At 44.1% G+C, this 12902-nt stretch overlaps 1 protein-coding gene across 3 annotated transcripts in view; it reads right to left on the bottom strand.

Annotated features, from left to right (window-relative positions):
• Positions 1-779: 779 nt before the first annotated feature.
• Positions 780-12902, bottom strand: part of AKAP14 (A-kinase anchoring protein 14) — a 33296-nt gene continuing 21173 nt past the window's right edge. For 2 of the 3 annotated variants that reach the window (XM_032258386.1, XM_032258385.1), the window contains 3 exons: positions 7652-7831; positions 2655-2707; positions 1889-2093 (listed from right to left, as the gene is read on the bottom strand). In XM_032258386.1, the coding sequence (XP_032114277.1) occupies positions 1994-2093; positions 2655-2707; positions 7652-7831 (333 nt within the window). In that variant the 3' untranslated portion in view covers positions 1889-1993. Of the gene's footprint in view, positions 2094-2654; positions 2708-7651; positions 7832-12902 lie in introns of all 3 variants that reach the window. The other variant, XM_032258384.1, reaches the window with a different exon arrangement.

Below are 12902 nucleotides of genomic sequence, written 5' to 3'. Positions count from 1 at the left end.
GTTACCACACCCAGCCAAAAGTTTTATTATTAAATGGTATTAACGGTTTTAAATACTATTAAATATATGTTCCAGGAAATGTCTACTTTTAACCTACAACTACTGAACTAAAGAGTCAGCATGTAGCGACATTTTTGACCCCTGAATTTGAAATGATTTCTGTTTATTTATACCTAATCACAGTTGCTGCCTAGCCTAATATATCTATAATTTCCAAAAGTTAAAAAGAAACTAGTTCCCAGAGTTTTGAGTCTCAATCCATCTACTTCCCTGTATAATAAAACCTGAATTTTATAATACCCACTTATAAATTTTATTCTCGGCCGGACGTGGTGGCTCACACTTGTAATCCCAGCACTTTGGGAGGCCAAGGCAGGTGGATTACAAGGTCAGGTGTTTGAGACCAGCCTGGCAAACATAGTGAAACCCCGTTTCTACTAAAAATACAAAAAATTGACTGGGCATGGTGGCTCACGCCTGTAATCCTAGCACTTTGGGAGGCCGAGGTGGGTGGATCACCTGAGGTCAGGAGTTCAAGACCAGCCTGGCCATCATGGTGAAACCCCATCTTTTAAAAAAAAAAAAAAAAAAAAAAAATTAGCTGCGCATGGTGCAGGCGCCTATAATCCCAGCTACCCAGGAGGCTGAGGCAGGAGAATTGCTTGAATAATCCCAGCTACTCAGGAGGCTGAGGCAGGAGGCCAAGGTTGCAGTGAGCTGAAATCATGCCACTGCACTCCAACCCCAGGCGACAGTGTGAGACTGTCTCAAAAAAAAAAAAAAAAAAAAAAAAAAAACCTATTCTCTTTGTTTTTTTCTTGGTTACATTCCTAGAGATGGAATGATTATGTTCTCTCATTTTCAGTAGGCAAGGTAGTTTAAATGCAGAAATTTTGTGATGTTTGAATATTGTGATATCAAGAACAGCTTCAATGGCATATTCTTTGGGAAAGAAGCAGGAAGAATAAAAGGGCTAAATGTATTTTATTTTCAGCTCATGAGTGTTGTTACTGCTTCAAATTGTGTTTAGTCACCTGAGCCATAAGTCAGTTGTAGGGCTATTGTATTTTAAATATATTTTTTGTTCTCCAAGGAGACTTACCTAGTTTACCACCTCCTTGCCCATTGCTCTGATAGGGTTTTCCCTCCTTTTTTATTTATTGTACAAATATAGCAGTAAAGAAAAGAAAAATTTCAGTACTGTGTCAGTTGTCTTTCATATTTTGTGTTCCTCCTTTCCAGTGCTTTTCTATGTAAATAAATATTCTGATGTACTTGTAAGTCATCACTCAGAGCATAATGTAATTTTGTCTTTGGTGTCTTAAAATTTTGCAGCCAGGCAAGAGAGGTTTATAGGGAAGGTGGGAACAAGTGACTATTTGGTGTGAGGATGGGAAGACGATCAGAGATAAGTAAGGGCGATGATTGAATCCATTCCGTGTCATTGCCCCTAGTCCTCAAGCCACCCTCCTGCCATCATGAGTATAGTGGTGTATTATGGAAGGCAGCATGCCTGGTTTTCCAGTTTCAAAATACATTATTTAGCAGTGAGGCTTAACTCACAGTAAACGAAGGGGTCTGTGAGTAGGGGAACCCTTCAGACTGGTTATATTATGAGCTGTAGAACTGTTGCCATTTTGTTGTTCCCAGTTGTGCCCATAAGAGATGTGTCTGAGCTGGAGACTTAGGCTCAGATGGGAAACAGCCAAGTACCGGTCTTAGTTTGGTCTGATAGGTGAATTTTAGCAACTCTCTAAACGCAGCTGTATACCTGTAAGTCTCAGAAGTGATGCATACAGTGATGGGAAAAAGTATTTTAGAAAACAGCTTACTGCTGATGTGATGGAGGTTGCAGAATGGAAAATGAATGCAAAAAAATACAGCTGGATTGTATGCCACAAGTTTATTAATAAATATTATGTGGTTTGATGTGCTGTATTGTCTTCTTAATATAACCTGATTAGAAAAACAATCCTAAGACATTCTGTAAGAATCAGACACGATCAAATATGGAGGGGAATGCCGCCATGAAATCATATTTGGCATCAGTAAGGTTCTTCTGCCAGTGTTCTCGAAAGCAAACCATTCCTGGTCTACAGAGGAAGAAAAACAAACACTTTTAAAGTATTTTTAAATCAAAAGCTTTTCAAATCAAACAAAGGGGATTCTTATTTACTCTTTTATATTCCTAGTAAGCAAGAAGCCTCTTTTATTGGTGGGGAGGGGAGGTAGCTAGGGTTTTCTCTATCTATCCTTTACGTTTCTTAAGCCCAGTCAATGAAAATTAATGAGCTTATATGTAAAGATACTTTAAGAGAGCTGCTATAAAAGGGATTATTAAACATAAGTTAATTTTATGTGATATTGAAGTTTTCCATAGAAACAAAAGACATGACCCACTTTGTCCCTACCCTACCCCAGCAACTAATCTTCAAGCTTATAATGACTGAAAAACCAGACACTAAGAAAAACAATTTCATTAGAATGGGCTGAAATTGTTCCAGAAAATTGTTTTTCTTAGTGTCTGGGGTTGGTGGTCCAAAAAAGAAAAGTGACCATTATATGAAATATCTGTGACTGTGCAACTGCTGGATTCCTGGTGTGTGATGACCTCTCTCCCACCCTTTTAAAACAAACCTCCCAATGTTCATTACCTGTGAACTAATTCTTGCTCTTCACCTACAAAAAAAACACCAATGGGTGCATCCTAAGAAAGAGAAGGACAATTGTTAGCCCAGACCAGTCATAACTCTTTTTGTTTTTTTGAGATGGAGTCTTGCTGTCTCCCAGGCTGAAGTGCAGTGGTGTGATTCCAGCTCACTGCAACCTCCACCTCCTGGGTTCAAGTGATTCTCCTGCCTCAGCCTCCCAAGTGGCTAGGATCACAGACACCCGCCACCATACACAGCTAATTTTTGTATTTTTAGTAGAAACAGTGTTTTACCTTGTAGCCCAGGCTGGTCTCAAACTCCTGACCTCAAGTGATCCACCTGCCTTGGCCTCCCAAAGTGCTGGGATTACAGGCATGAGCCACCATGCCCGGCCCAATCTTCCCTACACTTGCCCATATGCATACTCTTGAATTTCTAGAATTCATTTTGCTTATGAACTGGGAATCGGTAGGTGATAGTTTGTTTTTTGTTTTTAATTTCTTTGGGTGACCTTAACCTGGAGAGTGATAGTTTTTTCATCACTTTAAACCTCTGTTCCCCAAAGATCTTTTTGACAACAAATATCTTAAGAATCTTCAAAAAATTAGAAATAAGTTGGGACAGGCTTATGCTCCTCATTAATAGGAGTGTAAGTCATTAACCTTCTTTACATGCTCCTGTTTACTCAACTGACAATTTCTACCTCTTAGGAACAGCATGAGAATGAATTAATATAGATGAAAAGGTTTGAAACATTTTTAAAGCAGCATAAACATGTAGGTTGTAATATTGTCTCAGTAGTCCGTCTGCATCCTTGCCTCCAAAATTATACTTGGCATTTTGAGCAGGAGCCACTCTCCCAAGACCTCTCTCTGTGTGGTCTCTGGTGTAGTCATGTTCACCTCTACCAAACTTACTTCCTGATCTCTGACCTGCAGTTAGCAAGACAGCTGGTAGAAGGATATATGACCAGGAGAAGTAAAATCTCCACATACTGCAAGTTCCAAATTTTTTGATTACTCCAGTTTCCAAACTCTCTGAATAGACATATTTGTACTAGGACAGGATAAATATAGGAAATAGATGGCTCACTGACTGTGTGGTCATATATAAAGCCTCAGCACCAGGCCAAGGTACAAATAACTTTCAGGAAAGGATGGGAAGGCAAAGAGGAAATAAAATGTTTATGTCTGTTGTGTTTCAGGCATTATGCTTGGTGCCAGCCCTGCTCTTCTGAGGACCCCTCCCCTAGATTCATGAATGTTATTTTGACTCTTTTCACAACAACTATCAAGTTAACATATTTCTTATTCATGTGGATACCAGTAATCATTCCTTCAAGCATGTATTGAGTGCCTACTATTTGCCAGGCCTTGTTTTACAGCAAGACAAAAATCCCTGCCTTAGTGGAGCCTACATTCTGGTGGAGGGAGTGGACAATAATAAAACAATTATAGGGCCAAGTGTGGTGGCTCATGCCTGCAATCCCAGCGCTTTGGGAGGCTGAGGTGGGCAGATCACCTGAGGTCAGAAGTTCAAGACCAGCCTGGCCAACATGGTAAAACCCCATGTCTACTAAAAATACAAAAATTAGCCGGCTGTGGTGGCATGTGCCTTGTAGTCCCAGCTACCCAGGAGGCTGAGGCAGGAGAATCACTTGAACATGGGAGGCAGAGGTTGGAGGGAGCCGAGATCGTGCTACTGCACTCCAGCCTAGGAGACAGGGCAAGACTCCATCTAAAAAACAAAATTATATAGAATATTAGAAGGGAAGGTGGTAAGTGCTATGGAGAAAAAGCATAGGAACGTGAGTGAAAAAGGTGGTGAGGGAGCAGACAGTTCACATGGCTAGGGGAAAGTGTTCTAGTCAAAAGAAACAGCAAGCGCAAAGGCCCTGAGGCAGGACTATACCTGACTTATTTGAGGAGAAGCAAGCTGAGAATGGCCAGAGCACGTGGAAGGGAAGGAGTAGTGGGAAAGCATAAATAACAAGGAACCAGATCATACAAGGCCTTGTAGGCCCTTACTACTCAAAGGTAGTCTCTGGGCCCACAGCCTCAGCATGGCCTGCGAGCTTGTTAATAATGCAGAATCTCAAGCCCTATCCCAGACCTGCTAAATCAGAATCTTTATTTTAGCAAGATCCCCAGGTAATTTGTATGCACTTTTTCTTTTCTGTGTTTTGTTTTGTTTTGTTTTGTTTTGAGACAGTCTTATTCTGTTGCCCAAGCTGGAGTACAATGGCACAGTCTTAGCTCACTGCAACCTCTGTCTCCTGGGTTCAAGCCATTCTCCTGCCTCAACCTCCCAAGCAGCTGGGACTACAGGTATGCACCACCATGCCCGGCTAATTTTTGTATTTTTAGTAGAGATGGGGTTTCACCATATTGGCCAGGCTGGCCTTGAACTCCTGACCTCAGGTGATCCGCCCGCCTCGGCCTCCCAAAGTGCTGGGATTACAGGCATAAGCCACCACGCCCACCAGCACTTTAAATTTCAAAAAGCACTTTTGGAAAGTTTTAAACAGAGGAATTGGCCAGGCATGGTGGCTCATGCCTGTAATCCCAGCACTTTGGGAGGCTGAGGTGGGTGGATCACCTGAGGTCAGGAGTTCAAGACCAGTCTGTGCAACATAACAAGACCTTGTCTCTATGAAGACTCAAAAAAAAAAAAAAGCCAGGCATGGTGGTGCATCCCTGTAGTCCCAGCTACTTGGGGGACTGAGGCCGGAGGATCACTTGAGCCCAGGAAGTAGAAGCTGAAGTAAGCCCTGGTCATGCCAATGCCTGCCAGCTGGGATGACAAAGTGAGACCATGTCTCAATAAGTAGGTAGGTAGGTAGGTAGGTAGATAGATAGATAGATAGATAGATGATAGATAGATAGAGATGGATAGGAGGGCAGCTGGGATGACAAAGTGAGACCCTGTCTCAATAAGTAAGTAAGTAAGTAGGTAGGTAGGTAAGTAGGTAGGTAGGTAGATCGATCGATCAATAGATTGATAGATAAATAGACTGCCCTATCTATCTGTAGATAGATAGAGCAGCCTATCTTTTCAATGACAAAGTGAGACCCTATCTCAATAAGTAGACAGACAGATAGATAGACGATAGATAGATGATAGATGATAGACAGATGATAGATGATAGATAGATAGATAGACATAAAACAGATGAAAGACAGAAATTTGTTTTACAGCCAGGTGTGGTGGCTCACACCTGTAATCCCAGCACAAAGTTAGCTGAGCATGGTGGTATGCACCTGTAGTCCCAGCTACAAGGGAGGCTGATGCGGGAGGATCACCTGAGCCTGGGATGTCGAGGCGGCAGTGAGCTCTGATTGTACCACTCTACTCCAACCTGGATGACAGAGCAACTCTGTCTTAAAAAAAAAGTTTGAGAAGTGCTTTTGGAAAATTTTAAACACAAAAATGACAGATTTGTTTTATAGCTGGGGTGGTGGTTCACACTTATAATTCCAGCATTTTGGGAGGTTGAGGCAGGAAGATAGCCTGAGGCCAGGAGTTCAAGACCAGCCTGGGCAACAAAGCAAGACATCATCTCTTAAAAAAAAGAAAAAGGGCCAGGCGCGGTGGCTCACACCTGTAATCCCAGCACTTTGGGAGGCCGAGGCTGGTAGATCATGAGGTCAAGAGTTCAAGACCAGCCTCGTCAAGATGGTGAAACCCCATCTCTACTAAAAATACAAAAATTAGGCAGGCGCAGTGGCAGGCACCTGTGGTCCCAGCTACTTAGGAGGCTGAGGCAGGAGAGTCTTGAACCCCAGGGGCAGAGGTTGCAGTGAGCAGAGATTGCACCACTACACTCCAGCCTGGGCGACAGAGTGAGACTTCATCTCAAAAATGAATAAATAAAATAAGCAAAAGAAAAATTTGTTTTACAAGGCTCACTCAGCTGGCTGCAACATTGAAAAGAAACATGATGAGGGCAAGGGTGGAAGCAGAGAGACTGATTAGGAGGCTATTGACATGATCTTGGTGAGAGAGGATGGTGTCTTGGACCAGGATTATAGAAGTGGAGTAGTTAGAAATTGTTAGGGGGCCAGGTGCAATGGCTCACACCTGTAATCCCAGCACTTTGGGAGGCCAAGGCAGGTGGATCACTTGAGATCAGGAGTTCGAGACCAGCCTAGCCAACATGGTAAAGTTCCATCTCTACTAAAAATACAAAAGTTAGCTGGGCATGGTGGCACACACCATGTAATCCAAGCTACCTGGGAGGTTGAGACAAGAGAATCACTTGAACCCAGGAGGTGGAGGTTGCAGTGAACCGAGATCGTACCACTGCACTCTAGCCTGGGCAACAAGAGCAAAACTCTGTCTAAAAAAAAAAGAAAAAGAATTCTTGGATTCTGGATATGTTTGTGAAAGTGGAGCCAATAGGATTTCCTAATGGATTAGATAAAGGATATGAGAGAAGAGTGAAGGATGACACCAAGGATTCTGGCCATCAACTAAGATGAAGACTGCAAGTAGACAGGCTTAGAAGGCAAAATCAGAAGTTCAGATTTACATACAATAAGTGAGATATTTATTAAACATCCACGTGGGAGGGGTCTGTGCTAGAGATATAAATTTGGGGATCATAGGTTCTAGGTGGCATTTAAAGCTATGAGACTAGATGAGATGACCATAGAACTGAGTATAGAGAAGAGTACAGAATATAGAGAAGAGGTCCAAGGCCTGAGTTTCCAGACCATCCAACATGAAGAGGTTGGTATGAGGCAGGGAGACTACCAGTAGAGACTGACTGTGTGGGAATGGTCAGTGAGGCAGGAGGAAAACCAGGAGAGTATGTTGTTCTGGGAGCCAAATGGAAAGTTTCATGGAGAAGGGAGTGATCAGCTATGGCAAGTACTGTGCATAAGCCAAGTAAGATGAGGTCAGAAGTATGACTATTACATTTTGCAAAGATGGGGTTATTGATGACCTTGACAAGGGAAGTCTCCATTCTCACTGAAGGGAGAAAAAGAAGAACTTACCGGAGGTTTGGTTTTGGAGACCTTCAGCTTGAAGTAGGTACCAGAAGAGATTTGTGCTACGGGTATGCCAGCACTTGAGGCACTCCAATGTACATAGTAGACGTAAAGGAAGCTGTGAATTAAGTCTTTCCTCTCTACAAACACTGTGGTGTGTGCCCAGCGTTTTTTATAAATACACGTCTGTTTCATAGAAAAAAGAAAAAGCACACAGAAAGAGAAAAGCCTTCTGTAAAAGTCCTATAGATAAATGCAGCATGGCTGGGCACGGTGGCTCATGCCTGTAATTCCAGCACTGTGGGAGGCCAAGGCAGGAGGACTGCTTGAGGCCAGGAGTTCCAGACCAGCCTGGATAACATAGCAAGACCCTATCTCTACAAAAAAAAAAAAATTAAAATTAGCCAGGCATGGTGGCATGCACCTGTTATCCCAGCTATTGGGAAGGCTAAGGCAGGAGGATCACCCAAGTCCAGGAGTTTGAGGCTGCAGTGAACTGTGATCACACCACTGCATTACAGCCTGGGTTACAGAGCAAGACCCTATCCCTAAAAAAAAAAAAAAAAAGAATAAATAAAAACAAAGGATAAATGTGGCATATAACAGTCGGTGTTATAACTCTGTTCTGGAGTCCATTCCTGATTTTTTTTTTTTTTTTTGAGACGGAGTTTTGCTCCTGTTGCCCAGGCCAGAGTACAATGGCAGATCTCAGCTCACTACACTCTCCACCTCCCGGGTTCAAGAGATTCTCCTGCCTCAGCCTCCCAAGTAGCTGGGATTACAGACATATAGCACCACACCTGGCTAATGTTTTCTTTTTGGATTTTTAGTAGAGACCAGGTTTCACCATGTTGGTCAGGCTGATCTGAAACTCCTGACCTCAAGTGATCCACCTGCCTCAGCCTCCCAAAGTGCTGGGATTATAGGCGTGAGCCACTGTGCCTGGCCACTCCTAATATTTTTCACTGGGATCAAACTAGGGTCAGCTCCCAGTTAGCTCCACGGATGGAGCAGAGAAATGTTTAAGCTGAAATGAAACAAGTGAAGAATGCAAACATCATTTAAGGTTGGGCCTTGGACTGTGGGGACACGTTGATTTTCCCTGTGTAGGGACACATTGATTGATTGACTGACTGACTGATTGATTGATTGGCTGAGACAGAGTCTCACTCCTTCACGCAGGCTGGAGTGCAGTGGCACAATCTTGGCTCACTGAGACCTCTGCCTCCCAGGTTCAAGCAATTCCCCTCCCTCAGCCACCTGAGTAGCAGGGATTACAGGCATGCGCCACCATGCCCAGTTAATTTTTGTATTTTTGGTAGAGATGGGGTTTCGTCATGTTGCCCAGACTGGTCTCGAACTCCTGAGCTCAAGTGATTCGCCTGCCTCGGCCTCCCAAAGTGCTGGGATTACAGTTGTGAGCCACCGCGCCCAGCAGGAACACACAGTTAGATGTCTAAGTGTACATACACACCACCCATATACACAAAGACCTTGCTTCAGACCCCTTACAGGAGGCAGGTTCAATTAACTGGAAAATAATTAGAAAGCAATTAGAACACTTGTTCTGCTCACCCCAGGAGACCTAAATATGTGACTAGAAAGTAATGAGGCTGGCTACAGCCATTTGTGAAAATCCAGCTCACTTCATTGCAGCCACTAGGTGGTATATAAAATAAGTTCAGAGAGGAGTAAGTCAGGCAATAGGATAATCCACATCCTATAGAAAGGATTCCTTGTTTGCACCCTTGGAGAAACTTCCCCCTTTTCTTTTTAAAATTTTATTTATTTATTTATTTTAGATACTAGGTCTTGCCATGTTGCCCAGGCTGGCCTACTCCTGGGCACAAGCAATCCACCCACTTTGGCCTCCCAGAGTGCTGAGATTACAGGCGTGAGCCACCACTCCCGGGCGCTTCCCCCTTTCAAGGCACAAATCTTCTTAGTGATGAGAGTGGAGAAACAAAATCTTCCTTGGAATGTGTCCTTTGTCTGGGCCTATTCTTGGAGTTGAGATGGGAATACAGTCCCAGTGCTGCGGAATCTAATACATAGGGCCAACCTTTTCGATCCACAGTTGGTTAAATCCATGGATGGGGGGCCGACTAAGGGACTTGGGCACATGTGGAATTTGATATCCATAGAGGGTCCCAAAACATATTCCCCCGGAGATATGGAGAGCCAACTGTACACAACTAAGGTTAACTACATTATTGAAAGTAGCACTCATTCAGTCCTTCATTCCTTCATTTCTTCCTTAATTAATTCATCTATTTTGTATTAACCTTCAGTCATATCTGCTCTACCCCAAATGTGTCTCACATCTATCCATTCTTCTCCAGTCCCACTGTCACTGCTCTACTTCAGCTCTCATTGTTTCTTACCTAGACTTAGGCAATAACCTCCTACCTAGACTCCATTGTCCTCAACCTCACTTCTCCAATCCATCACCCACAGGGAAGCCAGAGTTATCTTCCTTAAGCACAGCTTCAGTCATATCTGCTGGGCCAGGCATGGGCGCAGTGGTTCACACCTGTAATCCCAGCACTTTGGGAGACTGACACGGGTGGATCACCTAAGGTCAGGAGTTCAAGACGAGCCTGACCAACATGGTGAAACCCCGTCTCTACTAAAAATGCAAAAATGAGCCAGGTATGGTGGTGGATGCCTGTAATCCCAGCTACTTGGGAGGCTGAGGCATGAGAATCCCTTGAATCCAGGAGGTGGAGGTTGCAGTGAGCCGAGATTGTGCCATTGCATTCCAGCCTGAGCAACAAGAGCAAAACTCCGACTCAGGGGGAAAAAAAAAAAAAAAAAAAAAAAAAACCTCCCCTAGCTCCCCATTGCCTGTCAAACAATATGAAAATGTTTCACTGTGTCATTTAAGACCTCCCACAGGCTGGGCGCAGTGGTTCACACCTGTAATCTCAGCACTTTGGAAGGCCGAGGTGGGAAGATCACGAGGTCAGGAGTTCGAGACCAGCCTGACCAATATGGTGAAACCCTGTCTCTATTAAAAATAGCAAAATTAGCCGGGTGTGGTGGCAGGCACCTGTAGTCCCAGCTCCTCGGGAGGCTGAGGGAGGAGAATCACTTGAACCCGGGAGGCACATGTTGCAGTGAGCTGAGATCATGCCACTGCTCTCCAGCCTGGCAACAGAGCAAGACTCCATCTCAAAAAAAAAAAAAAAAAAAAAAAAAAAGAGCTCCCACAATGGCCAGGTGTGGTATAATCCCAGCATTTTGGGAGACTAAGGGAAGAGGATCACTTAAGCCCAGGAATCTGAGGCTGCAGTGAGCTGTAATTGTGCCACTGCATGCCAGCCTGGGCAACAGTGCAAGACCTTGTCTCAAAAAAAATCGTTTCGTGTCACACTTTTCTCCACGAAAAGCTCATATTCTCATCAAACTATTCCCCATATTTACACCATGCTTTTGATCCAGCCATTGTCATTTCTTGAGAAGCTACTCTCTATCACTCCTACTTGATAAATTCTGTTTTCCCTAAAACTACCACCTCCAAGAAGTCTTTCTGATCCGTCTTCCAACCAGATGTGACTTCACACCCTTTCCCTTTGAACGCTGGTGGAACTTGCTTTCTGCCTCTCTTATGGCACTTGAGACTTCCCCCCCACAGTGCAGCCATAAGAAGCTGTCTGTGTTATAGTCTCCATATTAAAACTTTTTTTTTTTTTTTTTTGAGAGGAGTCTCACTCTGTCACCCAGCTGGATTGCAATGGCACTATCTCAGCTCACTGCAACCTCTGCCTTCCTGGTTCAAGCAATTCTTCTGCCTCAGCCTCCCTGAGTAGCTGGGATTACAGGTGCCCACCACCACACCAAGCAAATTTTTTTAATTTTTAGTAAAGATAGGGTTTTGCCATGTTGACCAGGCTGGTCTCGAACTCCTGACCTCAAGTGATCTGCCCACCTCGACCTCCCAAAATGCTGGGATTACAGGCATGAGCCACTGTGCCCGGCCAATATTAAAACATTTCTAACAGGGCTGACTTATCTGTAAGGCATAATAGGCTCAATACCTAGGGCCCACAAAAAAACGTGTTTATTTCTTTTAAAATTAGAAGAAAAAATGAATTTTAGGGTCATGATTATATTCATCTTTATACCAGTGCTGTCTTGAATTTTTTCATATTTTGAAGGAGAAAGGGGCCTACAAAAGGAAGAGTGCGTAGGCCCCACAGAAGTCATAATGCATCCCTGATTCCTAGTCCAGGGCCTTGGATGTCACAGGTACTCAACAAATTCTATTCAACTGAACCTCCTTGGGCTGGCTACTGGAGCACACAAAGCTTCTGACTCAAAGAAGAGCCTGAATTCCTTCTGTGAACCTTCACAGAAGGAAGGAATTGGGAGACTCTAACAAATGCCAGTAATGAAGAGAGGGAATACAGGAGGAGAAAGCAAAAAGATTTCAGGCCCTCCTTTAAAAAAAAATGTAGCCTGGCCTTTTGCCTCAGCTTGTTTCTTTTCTTTTTTTTGAGACAGAGTCTTGCATTGTCGCCCCAGCTGGAGTGCAATGGCGTGATCTCGGCTCACGGGTTCAAGCAACCTCTGCCTCCTGGGTTCAAGCGATTCTCCTGCCTCAGCTTCCTGAGTAGCTGAGACTACAGGCACACCACCACGCCTGGCTAATTTTTGTATTTTTAGTAGAGATGGGGTTTCACCATGTTGGCCAGGCTGGTTTCGATCTCTGGAACTCATTATCTGCCCGCCTTGGCCTCCCAAAGTGCTGGGATTACAAACGGGTGAGCCACTGTGCCTGGCCTGCCTCAGCTTATTTCGAACTTGTACCCAGTTGGCTGTTTCAGTCCAGAGAGGAGCACTGGACTCAAGATTCCTTGAGATCAGGAACTGTGTATTCTTTCTTTTTTTTTTTTTTTTTTTTGAAACGAGGTCTTACTCAGTCACCTAGGCTGGAGTTCAGTGGCACGATCATAGCTGATTGCAGCCTCAACCTTCCCGGGCTTAGGTGATCCTCCCACCTCAGCTGCCCAAGTAGCTGAGACTACAGGTGTGCACCACCACACCTGGCTGGTTTTTTTCATTTTTTGTAGAGACAGGGGTCTCTCTATATTGCCCAGGCTGGTCTCGAACTCCTGGATTCAAGTGATCCACTGGCCTTGGCCTCCCAAAGTCATTATTCCCTCCTTTTTTTTTGAGACAGTCTTGCTCTGTCACCCAGGCTGGAGTGCAGTTGATGTGATCTTAGCTCACTGCAACCTCTGCCTCCCAGGTT

This window comes from Sapajus apella, unplaced genomic scaffold (genome assembly GCF_009761245.1).
Source record: "Sapajus apella isolate SASKATOON/1434 unplaced genomic scaffold, GSC_monkey_1.0 scaffold102, whole genome shotgun sequence".
Lineage (NCBI taxonomy): Eukaryota > Metazoa > Chordata > Mammalia > Primates > Cebidae > Sapajus > Sapajus apella.
The sequence above is the reverse complement of the archived record's forward strand: the minus strand, read 5'-3'. Positions and strand labels throughout refer to the sequence as shown.